Source organism: Triturus cristatus, chromosome 5_1 (assembly GCF_964204655.1).
Source record: "Triturus cristatus chromosome 5_1, aTriCri1.1, whole genome shotgun sequence".
Lineage (NCBI taxonomy): Eukaryota > Metazoa > Chordata > Amphibia > Caudata > Salamandridae > Triturus > Triturus cristatus.
Window position 1 is genome coordinate 258,742,925 of NC_140587.1, and position 25,120 is coordinate 258,768,044.

Consider the following 25,120-nt stretch of genomic DNA (forward strand, 5'->3'; position numbering starts at 1 on the left):
ATGTATGACAAGCTGTAGCATTTTAAACAACTAGTTACTTTATAGTGTTGTCACAGTACATGCTCCTTCTTATACAAGCTAAATAACTTTAAACTGTCCTTCTGCACCAAACAAGTCAGGCATAAAAATTACCATGGGTTTTTTTAATGCAACTTAGTCAACCCAGAGATGGTGATTAACAAAACATGCTATTACCATGAAAATACCAATATTTAGACTCTGCAATCAAATTTTTATGATCTTTACTAAGAAATTCTAAACACAAAACATACTATTAGCACATAAGTGTTCCAACCAGCTGCAATTTATGCATCTATGCAGTCTTGTAGCAAAAATTAATAGTCAATTACATTTCATCAGAAACAAAAAAAATTCTTTACTTACATACCATTTTTGTAAGTAATCCTGCGCTTCTAAACGAGCACCAACTTCAAACTCTATTCCTGGACGGCTCAGGGGCTTTTTACTCATTTTAATGGCGCCAGAATTGTAGACATCTTTATTAGGAAAGGAACAAAACAGGTGAATTGTTTATAAACACTTGAGGACTTGACTGTAGCATTGCAACACTTTTTTTAAGTTCTTTTTTTTACAAAAGCACAAACAGTAGTACAGCTTTTTGTGTCTTATCAACCATTGATACATATCTTTACTATTGTTAATGTTCAGTTACTAATGTGGTTCCTGCCCTTTCACACAAGGAGGAGACATGCTACAGGGATTGCCTCTCAGACTAGCACTCTGGAAATCATGCACAAGTAATTAAAGGAGAGGGTAGTTAACTATTTTCAGGCAACAAACCAAGTAAACGCCAAGTGAACAGCTCATGGGTTTGTGGGACGGAAATTGAACTGATTTAGTAAAGGTGGACAGGTCTTGCAGATGGCATATGTGGGTTCGATGTAAAAAAGAGCAGTGGCATGGCTATTGACATTATTAAAACAATAAGACAGTGGCCTCAGAACGGAGATATCCTGAGGAGCAACTAATGATGGAAAATGTTGCTGCCAAAGGCACAAATCAGAAGAAGAATGATTATGCTTTCCTATTACGTGACCTGCAAGAAAATAAATGGCGGCATGTGGAGAGAAAGTATAATGCTAAATGCCAGAGATAAGTCTAGCATTTTTCTACTGATTATACTGGTCAGCATTAGGGTGGTCTTCACCCAAACTTTTTTGCCTCCCCCTTCCACTTTAGCGGACCTTGTTTTTGCTGGCCTTAGGACTCTGCACACTTTACCACTGCCATCTAGCGCTAAAGTGCATGTACTCACTCCTTAATATATGGTAATATCAGCTTATCTCCAATTGGCAAATTTAATTTACCTGTAAATCCTTAGTAAAGTGGCACTCCCTGTGCCCAGGGCCTGTAAATTAAATGCTACTAGTGGGCCTTCAGCACAGATTGTGCCACCCACTTATGAAACCCTTTAAACAAGTCTCAGGCCTGTCAATGCAGCTTGTGTATGTGGTTTTTAACTGCCATTTTCGACTTTGTAAGATAAACCTTTTGCCAGGCCCAAACCTTCCTTTTTAATACAAATAAGTCACCCCTAAGGTAAGCCCTGGATAGCCCACAGGGCAGGGTACTTAATATGCGGTACATGCAATTTTGAGTATTACCTGTCCTGGTAGTGAAAAACCCGTAAATTAGTTTCACAACTACAAGCCCTACCTCTCCCATAGACTTAACACTGGAGTAATCTTAGTACATTTAATAAGCTGTCATTTCCAAATGGGAGCAGAAAACCACTTCATGTTTGGCATCTTTGGAATTGTAATAAAACAAGCTAACTGATGGTGAAGACGGTTTTTTAATTGCAATTTTGAAAAGGCTACTTTTAGAAATATGGCATTTTCCTGCCTTGCCATTTAGTGCCTGTACCAGAGTCACATGACTGGGTGTAGCTGACAGTTCAGCTTTATGTATTCCTACTAGACATCCTTACACAATAGGAAGCTTAGGTGTGCCTGGATGGGCCATCACTGACAGGATGGCAGGGAGGAGTTGGGCACAGCCCCATTTACACTTGAATAGGTTGTGTCATGTCTCCACACAAAGGGCTGCATACTCTCTGCAGCTAGTCTGGAGCCAGAACAGGGAAGGCAGGATGCCTCGGGACTTCAAATGGAAACATCTAGAAGCTTCTCTCCCACTTCAAAAGGCACAACTGGGGATAAATAGTGGACCTCAGAAACCACAACTTCAGTATACTTCTGGAACTGTGGATACTCTGACAGGAAGAAGGACTGGTGTGCTGAAAGACTGCCATTATGCTGCCCTGCTGGACTGCTGCCCTCTTGCCTGGATGAGAAAGCCTGGACCTGCATCTCTTGAACCAGAACGAGTCCAAGGGCTAGTTATTTGGCTTCCTGACCTGAAGCCCCAGTCCGGGACCCTCTGAAGTGGGCCTAAGGTGCTCTGCCAGCCTCTCTGGATCCCACGGAACTGACACATCTCCTATACTACGAGGAGAAACCCCAAGCAGAGCTGCCACACTGCCGCTACTCCATGGATCGTAACCGCGGCAAAGACCCGCATCGGAGCCTGCCGCACAACGGAACCAGAGATAAAGCCTGCAGCGGTAGCATACTGGTATTTGCAATCAACACATTTTTCATTGAAATGGCCACAAACATTTTCACAGACATGCGGTTTTACTGATAAAACTATATAGTGTACAAACAATAATGTTTGGACATCGAGTTTTTCATTTGCACTTCACCAAGTAAAGTGTTCTGATTTGTTTTGCTCCTATTTAAATCTTTGTTTGCATCACACTTTTGAATTACAAAAATATGCTTTCGTAATTTCTGATATATTTTGAAATATTTGTACTATTTATTAACAAGCTATGTAAATATTTTATTAGGAAAAACAAAACTGACATCCAACACAGCCTTTTGTTTCACAATGATTGTCAGAGTTATCTTTATAAAATCCTTTAACTGTAGTAAGAGAAAAGTAAACACCATTTTCCAGGATAAGATAAGCATCAATTAGTAAAAAGACAAACTGACATTTAACCTCTGTCCTTGGACAGACAGCAAATGTGTCAAGATAAAAGCAAGATTTAAAGGCCTCTGTATTGCTCATTCACGTTCTGAATGAACAGAAAACATGTTCCTTTCCAGCTTAAATTCACTCACCAGTTGATGGTAAAAATAGCTCAACCTGATAAAATCTGACTCCCTATAGCGAGTGGGAGAGTAGATATTTCGATGCCTGATGGCGCACAGCCCTCCGCCCCTACACCGTTCACCCCCCACCCATACCCCCAGTGGGAAAACACCTGGGTTGGTAAGTGTAGCACCTGGGGAGGAGGTGGACCCACTTAGCTTTGAGGAGCAGATAGAGGTGACCCTAGTGTCCCTGAGAGATAAGAAGATGGTGCCAAAGAACCATATGCTTGACAATACTTCTCAGTAGAGGCTGGGTCACCATCAAGGGGCAACGGGTGGGGGGGGCACAGGAACCTGCAGGACTCATGCAAGGTTGTCAGCTGGTGTCCTTAGAACAGGTCCTCCCTAACATATTCCACCAAGTCATAGTCGCAGACAATGATGAGCCATCTACCTACATCTCTGGTTCCCTTTGGGGGCTTGTCTCAGATTCTCTAAAAGTGGCTGTGAGCCCTGCCATGCCTGTAGATTGTCTGTTAGGCACCAACATGCAGCACTCTAACTGGAGGGGGTAGAGCTCAGGTCACACTTGTAGATGTTTGGATTGCCTGAATGGGTTTGTGTGACCACAAGGTCCATGGCTGCCCTGTTGGGGAGTCAAGGGTGCCTGGACCAATGAACCAGGCACCTGCCAAGAAGTGCAGGGAAAAGGGACATGGGAAACCAGCCCCTGAAGTTCCCCCAGTCAAGATTGACTGGGCACCTGAGGAGGATGCCCCTAAGTCAACTAGGGAGGACATTGCTGCCCTGGGTGACCTGTCTGTGCTTGCTGGTCGACAGGTTGACAGTGGGCCCACCAGGGAGGAATTCTGTAAAGCGCAGAAAGAGCATACCACTCTAGAGAACAAGAAGCGTCAAGTTGAGACCCAGACAGTAGGTGAGGCATCTGGAGATCACCTTCTCTATTGGGAGAATGAAGTCTTATATAACAAGAATAAGGTGCCTGGACCAGCCCATGTGCTGGTGGTCCCCTGGTGTAACAGGGCATTCCTATTGGGGTTGGCTCATGACATTCCCCTGGCAGAACCTCTGGGGCAAGACAAAACGTTTCCCAGGCTTGTTGCTCACTTCTATTGGCCCTGGATGAAGACAGCCTACGATGCACTCTGTAGGTCCTGCCCCAACTGTCAAGCCACTGGAACGTTGGGGGAAAAGTTCAAGGATCCTCTGACTCTGGCTCAGGATAAACTGTACCAAAGTGAGGTATAGTGTGCACAGAGTCCAGTGGAACCCAAAAGGTAGGCAGAGGTAAAGTTAGATAGCACCTCACTCTATTTGTGGTAGTGTGGCCGAGCAGTAAGGCTTTATCAGAGGACAGTGTTAAGCATTTGTTGTACACACTTAGTCAGCAAATGAATTCACACACTCAAAGACTGAACTTCAGACCAATTGCTTTTGTGTAAAAATATTCTTTTAGTTATTTTATTTTCTAGACCAAGCAAGCCAGGCACAGGTAAGCAATAAATACTTTACAGTAGTAATGCAGTTTGTAAACAGTTTGAATTGCAATTGTAAATGTACTTTGATTTGATTATTGTAGTGTTACTGATAATGCAATGCTTTTCAGAATACAGTACATATACTTTGTATAGGAGTTTTAGTAGAACACCATGCAAGTTACTTTTTAAGATTACTTTTCTTACACAGTGCAGTATACCTGGATACTGCACTGGGACATTTCCTGTAAACGGGTAAGTAAAAGTGTTTTGGTTATTTGGTTACAGTTTTAAAGGATTTCTTAGTTTTTCCAACTCCACCCTTAAAAACTTTTCATAGAAAAACAATCAATGTTATCCTATGGAGGAAAATAGTGTTATCGGTTCAAAGCTAAATACTTTGTTGTGGGAGTTTGTATTCTGGGGTTAGACTCAGAGGTCCCTCAGGGTCAAGGATGCACTCTTGGTACACCCTCAGCGGCACTAGAGTGGCCAGATGCAGATTGCTGTGGGCCAATGTTATCCAATAGGGGATAGGTGGCCTCCGGTATGTGGCTGCTGACTAGCAGGCCACTGGGTTGTGGGAGCAAAGCTCCTGGACTTAAGCTCAGGGCAAATGGGGGTTTCGGCCAGCACAAAAGATGCACCCTCAGCGGCGCTGGGAGGGCCAGGTGCAGAGTGCGGTTTTGTCGTCTGGTGCCCTGTAGCTTTCAATGGGGAGTCTCTGGTTTGCAAAAGCACTGCAGGCTCGTGGACGGAGGTCTTCTGGGTGCAACCACCACTTGGAGAGGTAAGTTGAGATTTTGAGGGTTGGTTAGGCACCATCGTTTGGGCCACCCTAGGCCGTGGGGCGTCGGGTGCAGGGGTGCCTTTTAGAGTTGGATCTTCTTACCATCTCCTGGTTGGGGGAACCTTCCGGTTTGAGGCTGCAGGCGTCGGCTGGAGGCTCGAGGCAGGTCAGGGGTCGCTGGATCTCGGGTCAGGATCACCGGGGAGACCTCCTCTTGGTGTTGGGGCTCTCAAACTCGGGCCGTGGGCGTTGGGTGCAGAGTGGTGCAAACTTGCAGATCCTTGCGGAGCTGAAGTCTGTTTGAACAAATCTGGTGTTCGCGGGAGACAGAGTCTTTGGGATGGAAGACAGGCAGGTCCTCCAGGTTTCTGGAGGTTGCAGGCTGCAGGACACAGGAATTTTGCTGGAGCAAGTTCGAGGAAAGTCAGTGAGTGTCCTCCTCTTGTTAGCTTCGGCACGGCTGTTCAGTCCTGCTTCTTTTCTTCTTGTAGTCTCTTGTCTGACTTCTTGGTTCAGGGCTACCCCCTAAATACTGTATGGGGGGGGCGTTTTAAGGGTTTCGAGGTCAGTAGCCTGTAGGCTACTGCCCTTAGGGTGACTACACCCTTGGTATGTTCATCCCACGTGGGGGTGTGAGCACAATCCCTAATCCTGATTGGGGGGTGCCTGCCATCAGCAAGATGGTGGGCACTAAAGAGTGGGCTTCACCTCGCCTCCCCCACATGAGGGGTGGAGTTGGCAGAGGTGGGCTCACACCTGTTTTCCAACCGAAAAGGATGGGAGACAGGAAGGAGGCCTGCTCCCGATAGCAGGAGAGGCTGGGGTCGTATTACAAAGGCTGCCAGGCCTTTGAAGCTCCCCTGCCACAGATGGCCCTTCCGGGCCTGGGGGAGGTGTGAACACCCCGTCCAGGAAAGGTTTTGTTTCTGGGCTCAGGGAGCAAAGGCTCCCGCTCTAGGGGTCCAGAAACATGTCTTGTAGAGGCAGGCTGGTGTGTACCAGTCAGGGAACCCACCAGAGGCTGGTCGTTTTTCAGGGGGCATCTCCAAGATGCCCTCTGAGTGCATTTTTCATTAAATCCCACACTGGAATCAGTGTGGGTTTAATGTGCTGAGAAGTTTGATACCAATCTTAAGTGTTCAGTGCAGCCATGATGGTACTGTGGAGTTCGTAATGACAAACTCCCAGCACCATATACTCTTAATGGCAGCACTGCACTTACAATGTCTAAGAACTGACTTAGAAACTGTAGGGGTACAGGGCTCATGCACCTGTACCCTCAGCACTGGTATAAGTCACCCAGCTAGAGGTGTGGCTGACCTATGCCATGGCAGTGGGTTGTAGGCATGGCACAGGATGTGTGCCATGTTGACTCTTCACTTTGTTTTGGTGCAAAACATGCAGCCTGCAATGGCAGTGTGTGTGTAAAGGCACAGGGCTTCTAAGAGTGGCACAATAAGTGCTGCAGTCCTTAGAGAGCTTTCCTGGTCACAGTGCCCTGGGGTACCTGTTGTACCATTTACCAGGGGCTGACCTGCGGCCAGAGATGCCAATTGGGTTTGGGTACCGTTTTGGGGAAAGAACACAGGTCCAGGGAACCTGATTGGCAGGAACCCAGAGCACACCAAGTCAAACGTGCAGCAGTAGCCTGGCAAAAAGTGTGGGGGGGCGGCTACTGCAACAGAAACACAGCTTCTCACACTGACCCCATTAAATGTTAGTCACTCTCTTTGCGAGGGTGTGCATCGACATTGTTGAACCCTTGGACCCTAAGACCGCTTTAGGCAACAGGTTCATCCTGTTCTTGGAGGACCACGTCACTCGCTACCCAGAGTCCATCCCTTTGCGGTCGATGCCTGAACCTCCAATGGGTAGGGCTCTGATGGCATTTTTACCCCGTGAGGTTACACAAAGAGGTAGTGTCTGACAGAGGCACTAACTTCATGTCCGTGTGCATGAAGCCCATGAGGGATAAGTGTGGAGTAACTTACAAGTTCTCAACACCCAACACCCCCAAATCAACGGTCTTGAGAGAGATTCAACTAGACCCTACAGGGAATGCTATAGGGCACACCTGAGCCAAGGCGGCGTAAGTGGGACCTCCTCCTGCTATACCTTCTCTTTGCCTACAGGGATGTGCCACAGAAGGGGTTTGGATTTAGCCCCTTTCCAACTCCTCTATGCCCACCCTGTTAGGGGACCTCTTAGTCTTATCAGAGAGGGGTAGGATCAAGCTCCCAGGAAAGCCCCTCAGGATGTGGTCAGTTACATGTTGACCCTCCGCAACCAGATGCATCACTTCTGGAAGAAAGCGAAAATCAATTCTGAGACCAGTGAAGAGGTTACTAAGCTCTGGTAAGGTCAGAAGTACATTCTGGTATAGTTTCAATCTGACCAGTAAGTCTGGGTCATGGAGCTTGTGGAGCCCAGAGCTCTCCAGGATTCCTGGACAGGCCCATAGGATGTGAAGAGTTGAAGGGGGGAGTCCACCTAACTGGTGGATCTCAAGACCTCTAGAAACCCCTTAGTGGTACTCCACGGCTACCGTCTTAAACCACACTTTGAGAGGTCCTAAGTGGGCAAGTTCCTATTGACAGATGGATTGGAAGAGAAGAGCCTCTCCCTGACCTCCGGTCTGCCAAAGAGCACCATGGATCAGTGGAGGTTGTCAACATCTTCCCTACTCTGGCCCCAGAACAGCAGTGAGACTGTCGCCAGCTGCGGGCAGTTTTCCTCTATTCTCCCTCACCCCTGGACTCACCCACCTGTGCATCAATGACACTGGAGACAGTCTTCCTGTTAAAAATAGAATTTACAGGTGGTCAGACAAGGTAAGGGCCAGTATCAAGGAGGAGGTCTCAACTATGCTGGTGTTAAAGGTTACTGTGCCCTTCAACAGTCCATGGCCCAGACTAGTACCCAAGGCTGCCCCACCAGACATCATTGCAGAACTTAGTTTCGCCGTGGACTACAGGGGACTCAATTCAGTCACAAAGACTGACGCACAGTCCATCCCCTGAGCTGCTGAGCTCATAGACAGGATGGGCGCTGCCAACTTCCTGAGTACCTTTGATCTTACATCAGGGTACTGGCAGATTGCTCTGACGGAGTGGGCAAAAGAGAGGTCCGCATTCTAAACACTAGAGGGCCACTTCCAATTTAGGGAGATGCCCTTTCGCTTATAGAATGCCCCTACTACCTTTCAGAGTTGGTCGACAGGGTCCAAGCTGGGAAGGCGGCCTTCTTGACAACATTGCTGTCTATAGGTCCAGATGGGAGGAACACCTGTACCTCCTCCAGGAGGTTCTTCAGACCCTGCAGTAGTAGAGTCTGATTATCAAAGCCAGTAAGTGCCAGATAGGGAAGGGATCCATGGTGTATCCAGGTCACATGGTAGGTGGGGGCAAGGTGCAGCCTCTCCAGGCCAAAATTGAAATTAGTCTGGCCAGGCAACCCCCTAAAATACAGTCTGAGTGGAGGGCCTTCCTGGGCCTCACAGGAAACTATTGGAGGTGTTTTAAGGCTTATGGCATAATTGTGGCCTCTTAAAAGATCAGACTTCAAGGAAGCAGCCCAGAAAGATGATCTGGACAGAGGTCTGACAGAAGGCCTCCTTGAGGGTATCAAATGCTGTGTGTGCTGCACCTGGACTCAAGGCTTGTGACTTCTCTAAGAAGTTCATAGTGAAGACAGACACTTCAGAGCATGAGGGCTGCCTTAGCACAGTTAAACAAAGAGGGCAGAAACCAACTGGTACCATTCATTAGCAGGACATTACTTACCATGGAACAGAGGTGGAGTGAGATTTAACAGGACCCTCAGCGATGCAGGACCTCACATTGCAACCTTAATGCATCTTGGAACCACTGCATCACTTCAGATGTGCAACGTAGATCCTCGCAATGATCTACAAACCACGATTTAAGATACTTTGTTCAGCAGACCCAACTGGGTCCCTGTACCTGGCAGGTGCTCCAACGCGATTGGCCTGAACTTGTGACATTGTCCCGGTCCACTCAATCAGAAAGCCATAGTTGGCGGTTTACACCTTTTGGTGCTATGTTTAAAATCTTTAAACATGAATATCTCTGGTTCTATTAATTGGATTTTGTCGTTTTGATCTTGGTTTATTAATTAAACATTACTATCCTTTTCTAAATCTGGGGCGAGCTCCTTTTGTGGTGCATTTTCATTGTATTACTGTTTGAAGTGTTTCACTAATACTTTACACATTATCTTCAAGTTAAACTGAGCTGCTTCGTGCCAAGCTACTAGAGGGTTGCGCACAGGTTAATTTAGGGTTAGCTTGGGCCTCACTCTGATAAGGATGTTGTTGCTGCTTGACCAGAGCTCACACCCCAGTCAATCAGTAACGTAATTTCTTACAGAAAGGATAGATTATCAGTTTACACATCACTAATGGAATAGTGAGCAACTGTTCTTAACGCCACACCCAAGAGAGACAATCAAACTAGCGAACATATGAGCACAGTTGTGAAGCCTTTTCTTGGGGGACCTGGAGTATTCAAGTTACTGTGAAATAGATCCTATGCTGGCTAGGAAGTCAATTACCACTGGAGTCTGCAAATCACAATGTCCTGGATAATAAAGTTGCTTCAAATGAGCATGCATTTCCCCCAGGTAATTTGGGCATGCCTTTAGGACCTTCTTGTGATACCTTCAGGTACGTCCACGACTAAAAATCCTAGCACAGCAAGGCCACACCTAAGTTGCTCGGACCACTAGAAATCATCAGAAGGAGAAGTGCGCAGTTTGCAAGATTCATTACAGAGAGGGAACCAGGTGAAGACGGTGCCATTTTAGCTCATGTGCCCTTACTTTAGAGAGTGGTGTTGTCACATACTTCCTGTTAACAGCTACAAAAGTCCACTCCTAGCCTTCTCACACATCGGTGAGGAGAAAGTCCTACAGGCTTTGCGGTCTTCATCGCATACGTCTGTCATGGCAGCGCCAAGAACATGTCCGGGTCCCACGTACTGTGCTGGTTCTAATCTGAATCACAAGAGAAGCAAGCGCTTGCTTTGTGTGTCTTCCACAGATGTTGGTGAAGTCGGTGCCCGAAAGTAACTCTGAGCTGCCATAGTGAAGGTACTGCAATGAGGCTACAAGGATACTTCTGTGTTGGTCAGTAGTAGCGTGAGGATATTCGGGAGGAAGACTATGTGGTCATGCCATTAACTGTACATTAACTAAAAGGCATCTATGAATAGATTGAGGAAGAACTAGGACACAGGAATAGACCGGAATATTCTAGGGCAACAAAGCAGTGAAGTTGGGGACAACCTAATAGAAACAGATGAACAAGAATACTAATATACAATAAAAGAGGTGAGAGGGGCAGGGATTGAAGGAATTATCTTGTTCTTATTGTATATCTATAAGACAACGTTGACCACTTTCAATGCGTTCATTTTTTTCTGGAGGGCCAACTTAAGTACCATATTGGACAAGAATAGAATTTGTAGAGTGCAACAATCACCTAACAGGCACTGCTATACAAAAGTAGATTGAGGAACACAGACCACAAGTAAAAACATAACTGGTTAACAAATGTTTTTAGGTAGGACTTATGAACCGATAGATTAAACCCCAAAAATATTTTTTCCATGATAGAAGTTCATGGTTAGTCTAGGCCCTACCTGCTGCCCTAGCTTTTTTTACAAGCTGTACTTACAGTTGTAGCAGAGAAATAGAGCAAAGAGGTCTGGGTGATTGCTCATGATGAAATATGGGTGCTAACAGGGATTTTCCAAGGCAATGAAAAAGCCTCTGCTTAGCTGGAAGCCAGTGCAAATGGATTAGAACCTACAAACAATGATACTCTTATTTCAATCCACATACCACTTTAACAGCAAAAGTATAAATCCTCTGCAAGGCTGGAAAGGAGGACTTCTACACACCTAAATAAAGTAAACTGCAGAAGTCAACCCACGAGAGAACAAATGCCGAAACTGCCCGACCATGAACTCCAGAATCTTCATAACAATCTTTAATTGAAGGAAACAAGTTGAAGAAACTGCTTTAAATCTGCTGTTGAGTAGACAGCAGTTTGGTAAATAAAGTCCTAATGATTTAACTTTCAAGGAGTGAGAGGGAGCCAGACCCAACAGATATGGGCCAAAATCAAAAGTACCACCTGGCAGATTTCCCATCATTAGTAGCTTAGTGTTATTAGATCTGAGCTGGAGAAAGTTAGAAGATATCCAGGACAGAACTGCTGTGAGACAAAGTCAAATTCATTGCTGATCCTTGAAGATGCCGATTCAGCCTTATAATCAGCTAGGTATTGTCACTTTAACAAGCACCATCAGTGGGAGCATGCATATATTAAAGAGCGTCAGATATAAGGAGGAGCCCTGAGTGACTCCACGATGAGTTCTTTGCAGACCTGAGCGATAAGGAGGAAGCACAAAAGATTGTGAGCGGTTCAAGAACAAAAATGAACCTCTTTCAAACTAACCCCTCGCCCCAGTCCTAAGTCCATGAAACACAAGACACTTGATCAAAAGATAGTGTTCAACCGTATCAAACACCGCAGGCAGGCCCAAGAGGAAAGGGAGGATAAGCGCAGCAGAATCACACAGGTCAACAAGCAAATACATTTCCTATGTCATTTCCTATGTCAGCAAAGGAAAAGCCACCTATGTCCCTTTTCTAGACCGAAAGTCTACGTGCCAATTATCAAGACAGTGCTCATCTTCAAGTAACACAACTGTTGTTTCCAAGCAACTTGTTTCAGCAATTTTGCCCATTACAGGAAGTTAAGTGATGGGTCTAAAATTGTTAACATTGCATCTGTTCAAATTACTTTTTTTTTTTTTTTTTTTTTTTTTTTAAAGAAGCGGTTTTACAACTTCTCTTTCAGAGTTAACCATCTTAGTTAAGAATGGCACAATAAAAACTTAGGACTTCTTTTGCAGAAAACAGTACAGGCATGGATCATCCAAGGAACCTGGTTTGATCTTTTTCAAAGCAGAGCCAAAACTGGCTGAAAAGAATCACAGTTTAAAAAAAGTGACAGAGAAGAATCTAGGCAGGAGTGCAGCACCTGCCTTTCTGCTTTAATTGCACGGTTGATCTTTTTGATCATGGTTAAAAAAAACATAAGGCCAGACTGGAGCAAAAACTGTGGGGGGGGGGAGGGGGGGAGGAGGAGGGGGAGCCCAAAGTACAATTAGGCTGAGTAAAAGGTCTTAAGAGTATGAAAAAGTTCCCTAGCATAATCCAGAGATACTGAAATGGCATTACACAATTAGTTAGAATTCGCTAAGAGAAATTCCTTCTTGTAACTCTTTAATTGTTGTTTATGAATGGGTTGGTGGAGGAATGCAGGGGCCAGATTTCCTATTTTGTCCCCCCTCTGCCCCAGCCTGCCGCATACCTATGAGCAGTAGGACAGATTTCAATTTTTCTTTACATCTCCTCCATACCTTATAGACCTCTGTGCATATTTTACCAAAAGGTAAGGTGCTCATGAGGATCGTCAATGGGCAGACGATGACGCTTGGGGCAGAGGAAGCTGTGCCAGGACAAATCCTACGTAACCTTTTTCGTCAGTGCAGTTACCTCTTTCTCCATTTCTCCTCCACAGGGTGCTGCAGGCAAGTGGTGAGTAGTATGGGTGGCTCTGCAGAGGATGCGATACATGAAGTGGGGGAATAAATGGGCAAACAACTCACCAGTCTACTGACCATCCTTTTATTACGCCCAGTGATCAGCACTTGGCCAATTCAAGGCAGGAGGTCGCATAGTTTTGAATTTTGCAGATTTTTTACTACATTGCCCCCAATTTAGCTACTTGTTTGCAAAACTGTAAATTGCTAAATCCTGGAGGGCCTGTTTAGAGTGTCAAAAAAGAGAGATACACAAGGACATACTATGTTTGCTTTTAATAGTCGCAGGACGATTTCCCAGTGTGTGCGACGAAACACGTGTTGGCTGATCAGAAAAAAAAGAATAAAAGAAAGAAGAAGATTTCTGAAAATGTATCTTTAATTTTTGCATACTTGCATTGGTATTGAATATTACTCTACAGACGTGTGCTGAGGATTTTGTGACTTTCTATGTTGGCTTTGGCCAAAACTTTGGGGGAGGTTGGTGGTTCTTCTCACCTTACAGCACCGTAACTCAATACTATTCTGAACTGATATATGTGCGATTGCTCCTAAGGCGCCATATAACCTATAACTATACCACTGTCTATTAAATTTAGTAAGCACAGAACACAAAGATATCTAAGAGAATTGTATCATAAATATGTAAGATACAAATGTGAAGTAAAGGGGAACACAGTTAATGTTGTACACATGGGGGCGTGGCTAGCAGCCTAGCAAGATAGCCGCAGCCTTGTAGAGCTCCGTGATCGGGAGAGCTTTCTTCATTAATCCGCACACTTATCCGGCAGCTACACAGCAAAACTGGAACATCGCTGCACCCGGAACGTCGGCGGAGCGGGTCGTGCCAATCCTGGGCCCCGTAGAGCATGTACAGTTCTAAAGTGTATTCAGTACACGTCTAAGCTAGTTTGCTTACTTCCCGACAGAACCATTGTTCTTTGTTTTCACTATTACGCCCAGGTTCTGAGGGTTACTGGGTTGCCCCATTATCCTTAATGGTTATCCAGTGCAGGTCTTTACCTGCGAGGGTCTTAGCACATTTATTGTGATTTCTCCATATCAAGAATAGATTATGTCAGAAAAAGAAACATTGACCTATAGTGAGGAATACATTAATAGACTAATACAAGAGCAAGCTGAATTTGACTATTTAGGCACTGGCCTAACGCCTATAGACACCACTCTTAATGATAAATTGTCACGCTTAGAGAGATTGGAGAAGAAATTGATCCGAACAAGACTACATGGACACTTACTAACTAAATACCCGCAAGCCAACATCATCCCAAAAGGACTACAGGTCCGTAACGAGCCGGCCATCTTCATTGATCTGCCAAAATTCCGTGAAGGATTTAGTTTTGTGGCTAACAACTGTTCTCGCCACTGGATGGTGCTTGGGGTGGAAACCGCCCTTGAGTATGTGAAAAAACGTATCCTAGAGATAACGGAATTGAAGAAAGATCTTGGAAGATAGAAATCTGAAGAATGCAAAAGAAGCTCTAGAAAGAGCAGAAAAAGCCACATCCGAATTCAACACGATTACATTGAATAAAAAATTGGAAAAACTAGCTAAGGACATTAAGGCCTATGACAAAAAGTCCACATATCCATACACTAGTGACGATTATTATATTCAAGACTCACAGGGCTATTACACTAATAGGAATAGACAATATTCCCGGAGATTCGCTACTTTCTCTAACTCTTCCTTTGGGAGTGGTTCAGAGAACGAGTCTGAAAGAGCAAGTACCAGTTCCGATCCTCGCCCATACACAGAGGGCACTAATTTTCAACCACTGGAGCCAACTTTCCAACAAGGCCCAACTTACCAACCACGCACTAGATACCAAGACAATTTCGGACCAGCCAACTCGGCTTTTTTAGGGGAAGCCGCCTGGACCAGTCGAGATCAGAATTGGGGGCGACCACCCAGATGGAATCAAACACGTGGAAATCAACGGGGCAACTCCAGGGTTCGCTTCCAAACCCAACCACAACAGAACCACGGGGAAATTCGCACCAGACGCCAGACCTATCAGTGGTAATTCCCACACCAGACAATACCTCTAATCATAACATGGAAGACTCAACCACATGTCAAGGAACAACAGAGATTGGCATGAATGTGAAGGACCCTGTATTGAACATCTCGAAATACTCTCTGAATAAAGCAGAGCATGACATTCTAGCAAGAGGTCTGTCCTTTGTTCCCACCTCCATTCCAAACTCCTTTAACATCAAGCTTGAATTGCAACAATTCTTCAGAAAGATCCGCCTAAAATACTTCTTTGTGAAAAATGAAAGTTACAAAAAGAAGATGACTGCTACAGAATTTCGTCCGCCCTCCACTTTCACACCGGCCTCTCACTTAATGAATGATAAGATCTTGGCCTACGAGAAGGTAGTGATGAGTGAAGTTATGGAATTACTGAGTAACACCAAGTATATTAAACATAACATCACCAAAGAAGAAAGGCTTGCACTTTCGACATTGAACAATAATAAATCCATCGTTATCAAGACTGCGGACAAGGGTGGAGCCGTGGTGGTACAAGACACAGAAGACTATATAAAAGAGATTAACCAACAACTCAGCTGTCCGGACAGTTACACAAAGATCCCATGTGATCCTACTAAGGAAATTGCGAAGCTAATCCGCGACCTTACAGCTTCCGGTATGGAACAGGGATTCCTTTCAGAATCTGAAAGTAAATTCCTTAACAAAACCAACCCTAGGATTCCTACCATCTATACCATCCCTAAAGTTCATAAAAACCTACAGAAACCTCCCGGAAGACCAATAGTATCTGGCTGTGGCTCCATCTTGGAACCCTTGAATCAATACCTCGACAGCTTTTTACAACCTTTTGTTTTGGAAACAAGATCATTCATCAGGGATACTATGCACACTATCCAATTGTTTGAAGGCCAACCTTTTGACAGCTCTTTGCAATTGTTCGCAACTCTGGATGTATGTTCACTATACACCAGCATACCACAAAATGAAGCCATAGAAGTTATTAGGAGCGTACTAGACTCCCGTCCAAAACCACAATGGGTTCCCACAGACTTTCTTGTCCAACTATTACAAATCGCAATGGAGAAAAACTACTTCATCTTTGTCATGACTTGCGTTGCACACCGATATCAACCCTGGACCACAAAGAAAACTACATATCCCAGAACACACCTCCCGATCGCCTCGGAGCACCAGGACCAGCTAGCCTCCTGATTGGAAGGCTATATAGCCCCGCCCTTGCCATGAAACGGGGCTTGACAATCGTTCCAGTTATTCAAGTCCCCCGTTCACGCCAGGCGGACGGTGTTCCCCGCCGGAGGTCGGGCGTGCTTCTATCTCCGCCGAGCCAGAGCTTCAAGACTCGATCCCTGGAACCTGCTGAGCCGTTTGAAGGTAAGACGCCAGGCGGAAGGTGTGTCCCCGCCGGAGGTCGGGTGTCTTCAACGGAACCTCGTCCACGCTCCCTGCAAGACTCGTGTAGGGCTTCTCGCTCGTGCGAGCCCCTCTTCCTTGTCCTTTCCCTACCCGGTCAAAGATTCTCAGTTTGCTAGGTACTTAGTCCAGTGCGTAGGGACTTCCCCGCCTTCTCGTGCTCCCCACGGAACTTCTCAGAAGAATACGGGCGGCGCGTTATCACCGTGAAGAAACAGTGAGAGAAAACGCTTGCCGTAAACTATTTGAACCGTGTGTCCCAAGGGGCCCACCGTTAAGGAACTTGCTTAATTCAGTTAAGGTACGAAGGGGGGGAGGTTTTTGGGTCGCTACCTTATGGGTGAGTGATCTGCATCAGATACTTTGTGACGCATACTCACCCTTTATGTTGTTCTTTACAGTTGGTGCAACAAACGCCCCCTGTGACGAGGCAACCGCGACCTGCCTCATTCCTACATCATCCCGACTCCACCGGATCCCGTATTCCTCCCTCCTTTCCCGGGGGGGCGTCTGTTCACAGAGTAGTGCGAATCTCTCTGGGGCACGACGCTCTTTTGGGATGTAGGGATTCAGCATCCATTAGCATCCACCATCGTTTCTGCTACCTTCAAGCCAGGTTAGTGGCATCACACTGTGTGCTCCTCTACACGGTTACGACAGATTGTCAAGCCCACGTGAATTAGGTAGCCCGGACGATGGACTCTAATATGGCTATGACCACCTTGCTTGAGGGCCTGGCGGCACTACAGCAGGAGGTCCACACATCAAGAATGGAAAACCAAGAACTAAAAAAGGAGCTGGGAACGCTCCGTCGGGAGGTAGCTTGCATTACTCGCCAGGAAAAGGGAAAAGGGTCTTATATTAAGGACTGGACGCTTCCTCCTCCGCTCTCGACCACCTCCCCAGTATCGGGAGGGGGAGCTCAAGGATCAGGGACCTTTTCAATGCCATCTCCACAGCAACCCAAGAAGCATCAGTCCCCACAGTCCATGTCCTACAGACACAAAGCATTCCCCTGGCGCCTCCAGAAAGATTCTTCGGGGATCCGAAGAAATTCGAAGTATTTTTGAACCAAAGTAGACTCCACTTTTTATGCAAACCCGCAATCTTCCGAGAAGACGAGGCAAAGACCTCCTTTATGATGTCTTACATGGGAGGGAATGCCGCAAGTTGGACCATTCCGTTGATGGCTCGCAACGACCCTGTGCTTCACAACTTTCACGACTTTTGTACGGAACTGAGAAAGTTGTTCGACCGAAAATCCCACATGATGTCGCTAGACCGAGAACTCCTAACTCTCCGGCAGGGATCCCAAGACTTGCTGACGTACATCACGTCCTTTAATCGCCTTGTTGTAGAAACTGACTGGCCGCCAGAAAAAAGAACAACGTTGTTCTTTCAAGGCTTAAGGGGCGAATTAAAGGACGTCCTGGCACAAGTTGTTCAGTTGCCCAACACCTGTGAGGAACTGATAGAACTCACGGTCCAATTGGACCATCGTCTACTAGAGCGAAAAACCGAGAAAGGGAGGCCTGAGTTACGTTTACCTCCAATCCGCACGAAGGCCGTGTTGGATATTCCCATCAAACCAACCGATGGAACGGAACCTATGCAAATAGGAGGACTGCGAGGACCGCTTACGCTAGAGGAAAAAGAAAAACGTCGGCAGCAAAAGCTCTGTTTATACTGCGGGAAGAGCGGTCACTTTATCCGAGAATGCTGAGCCAGAGCAACCGCTTCGGAGAGACCAAACCCGCCTCCGAAACAAGCTGCAGCTCTCCTCCCTGTCCCGGAAAACTAGAAGGCCCAAGACCGCAGGAGACCACTGCCTTGGGTCAAGAGAGAGAACAGGTCTCCGCGTCCCTAGCTAACACCATACAACCTTCAGTAGCACATATGAACGTGTGCGTTATGCTACGGATTGGACCCACCACTACCGTGGAGGTATCTGCACTACTGGATTCAGGTGCCACAGGGAATTTTATAGACCAACACTATGCGAATTCCATTGGAGTGTTATACGTCAGAAAAGAGACCCCAGAAGTGGTCAAGGCAGTGGATGGGAAACCCCTTACCTCTGGACCCGTACGATATCGCACGGTTCCTCTCCCCATGCAGGTGGGAAGGAATCACCACGAAACCTTGCAATTCGATCTCATCGATGCCCCCCACTTCCGCCTAATACTGGGGATGCCCTGGCTTACCCTGCATGACCCCGTTATCCGATGGGCGGAAAGATCCATTTCTCTTACTTCAGAGCACTGCAGGGAACACTGCCTTAAGGAATCCGAACCCATTGAGGAGGAAAAGATAACAGTGGCCGGAATGCTGGCAGAAGGATGTGAGGAGGCGACGTACTGTTGCTCTACAGTGCTGCCGATACCATACCAGGAATACCTCTCCGTATTCGACAAAGAAAAAGCTACACGGTTACCCCCACATCGATCATACGACTGCCGGATAGACTTGCTTCCCGGGGCCAATATACCGTGTAGTAGGGTGTATGCCCTCACCGAGCCAGAAACTCAATATTTGAAAAATTATTTGGACGAGAACCTTGCTTCTGGATTTATCCGACATTCCTCGTCTCCAGCATCGTCACCCCTTTTTTTTATATCGAAGAAGGACTGTGACGAATTACGGACCTGCATCGACTATCGGGCCCTAAATAAAATAACCGTGAAAAACCGCTATCCTCTGCCCCTCATTCCCGTCCTATTGGACCAGTTGAAAGGAGCACGTATTTTTACGAAATTAGATCTACGAGGGGCATACCACCTGGTAAGAGTGCAAGCCGGGGACGAGTGGAAGACCGCTTTCAGGACCAAATTTGGTCTATACGAGTATCATGTTATGCCTTTTGGACTATGCAACGCCCCCGCCGCTTTCCAATTTTTCATGGACGAAGTGCTACGGGGGTTGTTAGACACCATCTGCATAGTCTATATAGACGATATCCTCATATACTCTGACACCCCCCAGGAACATGTGGTACATGTGAAAACCGTTCTAAACAGACTCCGAATACATTCCCTGTATGCGAAATTGGAGAAGTGTCTTTTCCATGTGACAGAAATAGCATTCCTGGGTTATGTCATTAATGCCCAGGGATTTCAGATGGACGCAGGAAAGGTGGAAGCCATCACGCTCTGGAAGGCTCCCAGGAATGTAAAATCCATTCAGAGCTTCCTTGGCTTTGCCAATTTTTATAGACGCTTTATTAAGGACTTCTCACGAATCGTCCATCCCATCACGCGTCTACTCAGAAAGAACACCACCTTTGAATGGGATTCCGAAGCAGAACAAGCGTTTCAGGAACTCAAGAACCGTTTCACCCATGCTCCTATTTTACGGCACCCCGATCCCAGTTTGCCGTATCTACTAGAAACGGATGCATCACAATTCGCCCTAGGAGGAATCCTTTCCCAAAGACACCCCGACACGGGCCAAATACATCCGGTGGCCTATTACTCGAAAAAACTGAGTCCCAGCGAGATTAACTACTCGATCACTGACAAAGAACTCCTAGCCATCAAAAGAGCATTTGAGGAATGGAGACACTATCTGCAAGGGGCCAGGCACACTGTAGAAATCTACACAGATCATAGAAACCTGCTGTTCCTAAATTCTGCTAAAGCACTCACGCCTAGACAGCTCCGATGGTCCTTGTTTTTTTCGGATTATGATTTTGTTATAAAATACCGACCAGGAGCCCAAAACGGAAAGGCAGACGCCCTGTCACGTCTTCCGTTTCCACCGGATGATTCACCAGAAGGGAACATTGACAGTCCTCCTATCCTGTCGGTAAAAGCGTTTCAACCACAGTCTCTAGCCACCACATTCTCGGAATCCTTTCTGACAGAACTACAAGAAACACATCTCAATCAGCAAGGTTGGATTGCTGAACACCCTGAGAGTCGAACCTACATCAACGGCCTTTTGTACCATGACCAAAGATTATACCTCCCCAAAAAAGCCCATCAAGAACAAATACTGTCCTGGACCCATGATACTACAGTAGGAGGACACCTAGGAGAGAATAAAACCATCGCATACATAGAACGGTCTTTCTGGTGGCCCTCCATGAAAAAAGACATCAAGGAATACATCAAGAACTGCTCGATTTGCGCTCAGAGTAAGACCAGCCATACGACACCAACAGGATTACTCCGTCCTATTCCCATACCGGCACGTCCGTGGCACACGGTATCAATGGATTTTATCGTGGAAATGCCCCCATGCGAAGGTTACACTACCATTTTGGTGGTAGTTGATCATCTTACCAAGATGGGACACTTCATTCCCTTAAAAAGCTTACTTACCTCTGCCGAACTAGCTCTCGCCTTTCTCCAACATATAGTAAGAGCTCATGGACTACCCAGAGTACTCATTACTGACAGGGGCTCTCAATTTATGTCCCGGTTTTGGAAAGCCTCATGCACCACCATGGGAGTGGACACAAGGCTCTCAACCAGCTATCATCCACAAACCGACGGTAAGACCGAACGTCTTAACCAAACTCTGGAACAGTATCTGCGCTGCTTTTCTCTGCAAAACACCAAGGAGTGGTTCCCGCTACTATGGATGGCCGAATTGTCTTACAACAATGCCGATCATACGACCCTTGGTTGTTCCCCGTTTTTTTGCCTACACGGCTATCATCCTAACATGCTTCCGTTCGACTGGCCTGCAGAGACCAAGCACCCCACCATACAAGAACACCACGCTCATCTCCGACAAGTGCTAAAAGAAGCGAAACAACAACTACAAAAAGCACAAACCATGCACAAACTGTATGCTGATAAACGTAGGACCCAAGAACCTACTTATCAGATTGGGGATAAGGTATGGCTAGCAACCAAACACCTACGTCTCAAAGGGGTCGGTAAGCTAGGCCCAAAATACATAGGTCCGTATAACATTGAACGTATAATCAATCCCGTAGCCATACGTCTTTCTCTTCCCCCGTCCTGGAACATCCACCCAGTATTCCATGTTTCCTTATTAAAGCCTTGTCCAGAAGAAATGCGACTTCCCGTACATCCCCCACCTGTTGAAATCGAAGGACAAAAGGAATATGAAGTCCGAGAACTCCTAGACTCCAGATCGGTGAAAGGAAAAGTCGAGTATTTAGTGGACTGGAAAGGATATGGGGTGGAGGACAGAACGTGGGAACCCCTTTCACACTTGAACTGCCCCGCGTTACTCAGGAAATTCCATACAAAGCATCCAGGAAAACCTGGCCAACCGCCGAGACGGCGGTCCTTAAGGGGGGGTTCTGTCATGACTTGCGTTGCACACCGATATCAACCCTGGACCACAAAGAAAACTACATATCCCAGAACACACCTCCCGATCGCCTCGGAGCACCAGGACCAGCTAGCCTCCTGATTGGAAGGCTATATAGCCCCGCCCTTGCCATGAAACGGGGCTTGACAATCGTTCCAGTTATTCAAGTCCCCCGTTCACGCCAGGCGGACGGTGTTCCCCGCCGGAGGTCGGGCGTGCTTCTATCTCCGCCGAGCCAGAGCTTCAAGACTCGATCCCTGGAACCTGCTGAGCCGTTTGAAGGTAAGACGCCAGGCGGAAGGTGTGTCCCCGCCGGAGGTCGGGTGTCTTCAACGGAACCTCGTCCACGCTCCCTGCAAGACTCGTGTAGGGCTTCTCGCTCGTGCGAGCCCCTCTTCCTTGTCCTTTCCCTACCCGGTCAAAGATTCTCAGTTTGCTAGGTACTTAGGCCAGTGCGTAGGGACTTCCCCGCCTTCTCGTGCTCCCCACGGAACTTCTCAGAAGAATACGGGCGGCGCGTTATCACCGTGAAGAAACAGTGAGAGAAAACGCTTGCCGTAAACTATTTGAACCGTGTGTCCCAAGGGGCCCACCGTTAAGGAACTTGCTTAATTCAGTTAAGGTACGAAGGGGGGGAGGTTTTTGGGTCGCTACCTTATGGGTGAGTGATCTGCATCAGATACTTTGTGACGCATACTCACCCTTTATGTTGTTCTTTACAGTTGGTGCAACAAACGCCCCCTGTGACGAGCCAACCGCGACCTGCCTCATTCCTACATCATCCCGACTCCACCGGATCCCGTATTCCTCCCTCCTTTCCCGGGGGGGCGTCTGTTCACAGAGTAGTGCGAATCTCTCTGGGGCACGACGCTCTTTTGGGATGTAGGGATTCAGCATCCCTTAGCATCCACCATCGTTTCGGCTACCTTCAAGCCAGGTTAGTGGCATCACACTGTGTGCTCCTCTACACGGTTACGACAATCTTCCATAACACGTTCTATTTCCAGTGTAGAGGAGTAGCTATGGGGGCCGGATTCGCGCCGAGTCTAGCGAATCTGTATATGGACCATTTCGAGGACACAAGCATCTACTCTGCCCTGAATCCTTTCATTGACAATATCACAGCGTGGAAGAGATACATTGACGATGTTCTTATGTTATGGACAGGGTCAGAAGCCCAACTAATGTCATTTGTCGCATGGTTAAATTCTCGAAATTTGAACATTCAATTTACTATGGTACACAACAATGAGTCTATCCCCTTTTTAGACCTTACATTGGAAGCGGAAGAGGGAAGTATTCTGATGTCTCTATACAAGAAGCCCACTGATCGTAACACCTTGCTACAATACAATTCTCATCACCCGAGAAACCTAAGGGACAATCTACCGTACGGACAATTTTTAAGATTGCGACGCAACTGTTCGAGAAGAAAAGACTACTTCAAGGAAACGGATATACTTATCGGCAAACTGAGGGAGAGAGGATACCCTAAGGGACTTCTCAATAGATCACGCAAAAGGGCCTGGTACAGGCCAAGAGAAACGCTTCTGGAAGTACAACCCAAAAACCGAGAAATGGAGAAACTTATTTGTGTTACAACATTCAATACTAGAAGTAACGAGATAAATAAAGTTATTAAGAAATATTGGAATTTGGTTGGATCAGACATTGGCTATACTGAAGCCCCCCTGTTTGCTTTTAAGCGCGCAAAAAACATCAAGGACTTTGTTGTATCCTCGTATCTAGAACCACCACCCACACCAAACATAAGATCTCTGCTCCAACTACCACAGATCCTAGGACATCATAAATGTGGTCACTGCAAGGTCTGTGAATACACCATGATCGGAATCAGCTTTAATCACTATGGAAAGACCTATTCTCTCAATCACTTTACCAACTGCAATAGCCAAAACGTGATTTACGCCATCAGATGTCCATGCAAAATGATATATGTAGGTCAAACTACCCAAAAAGTCAAAAATAGGATCCAACAACATCAGAGCAGGATCAAGTGTAAATCACTAGGAGCTCCACTAGTTGAACACTACACAAACACAAGACACACATACCAGGAACTTGAGTGGTGGGTTTTAGAAAAAGTCACACTACACAGAAGGGGTGGTAACATGGGCACTTCTCTTAATTATAAGGAATGTCGTTGGATCCATCTCCTTGATGCAACCAACTCTGGTCTGAACGAACATGAGGAGACTTATTTGCAAATGAGCAAGCTCTAATCTCATTGCTGGTCATTTTCCTTACCTTTTCAACTGCTTTAAGTAAGACATATCACTTGGATCTTTTCCCTCTTGCAATCCTGGCATATGTATGAACTTGACTTTTTTAGCTTAACATGTAGGCATTGTTTAATATGTCATATGCCATTATCATCGTCATGTTATTGGAATAATGTACATCATGAAACTATAATGTATACCGTGCAGTCCAATCATTTGGGATATTGTTATGTATACTGTGGGATAATCCAGTTTGTATTTTATGACGTTTTTATAACTTGTATAATTGAAACATCCGTATCTTCTTACATATGTAATATTGCAGTTTGACTATGTTAATAAGCTCATTGATAGTGACTATGTGAGGAAATCCCGTGTCACGAGCTATGAAACTTCGTTTGCAATGTACAAATACTACGTTTGAAAACACACGTTTGGCTCTCATTCGCTGTGCATAATCCCATGTCACGATCTATGAAACTTTGTTTGCAATGTACAAATACTACATTTGAAGACACACGGTTGGCTCTCATTTGCTCTGCATAAAATTGTCCTCTGCCTTTGTAGTACCTCAAATTGCACAAGCCCATTCTGTTTTCAATCACTCCGTACGAGTCTATCTCCGACTAATCCACCCCGGGTTTTCCCGATCGGCCTACCAGTTCAGGTCCCCGCACGTACACGGCCTATCTGATCACGTCATATAGTCGGCTCTAGCGAGAGCTCGCCGTCAGTTGCAGCTGAGCCTTTGACGGATCAAGACGTCCAATTCGCGGACTTGAAGTAAGTCTTTTCCCTAACGTCAGGACTTTTCCAATTAGTTTCACTACGATGGTGTGAAACAACTGTGCCGTAATTGCTTCCCAGCGTTCGGTATCTTTAACTCCTTTAAAGTTGTTTCACTAACGTAATGGCCCTTTCGCTCAGTTTCACTAAGATGTTGTGATACCCCTGTGCCGTAATTGTTCTACCTAATGTTGCCTTCCAGCGCTCGGCATTCCTACAACTTAGTATCCTTATTTAACGATTTTGCTACAAGTGTCTAATTAGCCTCCGGTATGGCCCCCATTTTTAAATGGTAATATTGGG

At 46.1% G+C, this 25,120-nt stretch overlaps 1 protein-coding gene across 3 annotated transcripts in view; it reads right to left on the reverse strand.

The window, feature by feature from the left end:
• PHF20L1 (PHD finger protein 20 like 1) overlaps positions 1-25,120 on the reverse strand; it is an 802,667-nt gene that overhangs the window by 711,940 nt on the left and 65,607 nt on the right. For 2 of the 3 annotated variants that reach the window (XM_085604898.1, XM_085604900.1), the window contains exon 3: positions 389-497. In XM_085604898.1, the coding sequence (XP_085461024.1) occupies positions 389-471 (83 nt within the window). In that variant the 5' untranslated portion in view covers positions 472-497. Of the gene's footprint in view, positions 1-384; positions 498-25,120 lie in introns of all 3 variants that reach the window. The other variant, XM_085604899.1, reaches the window with a different exon arrangement.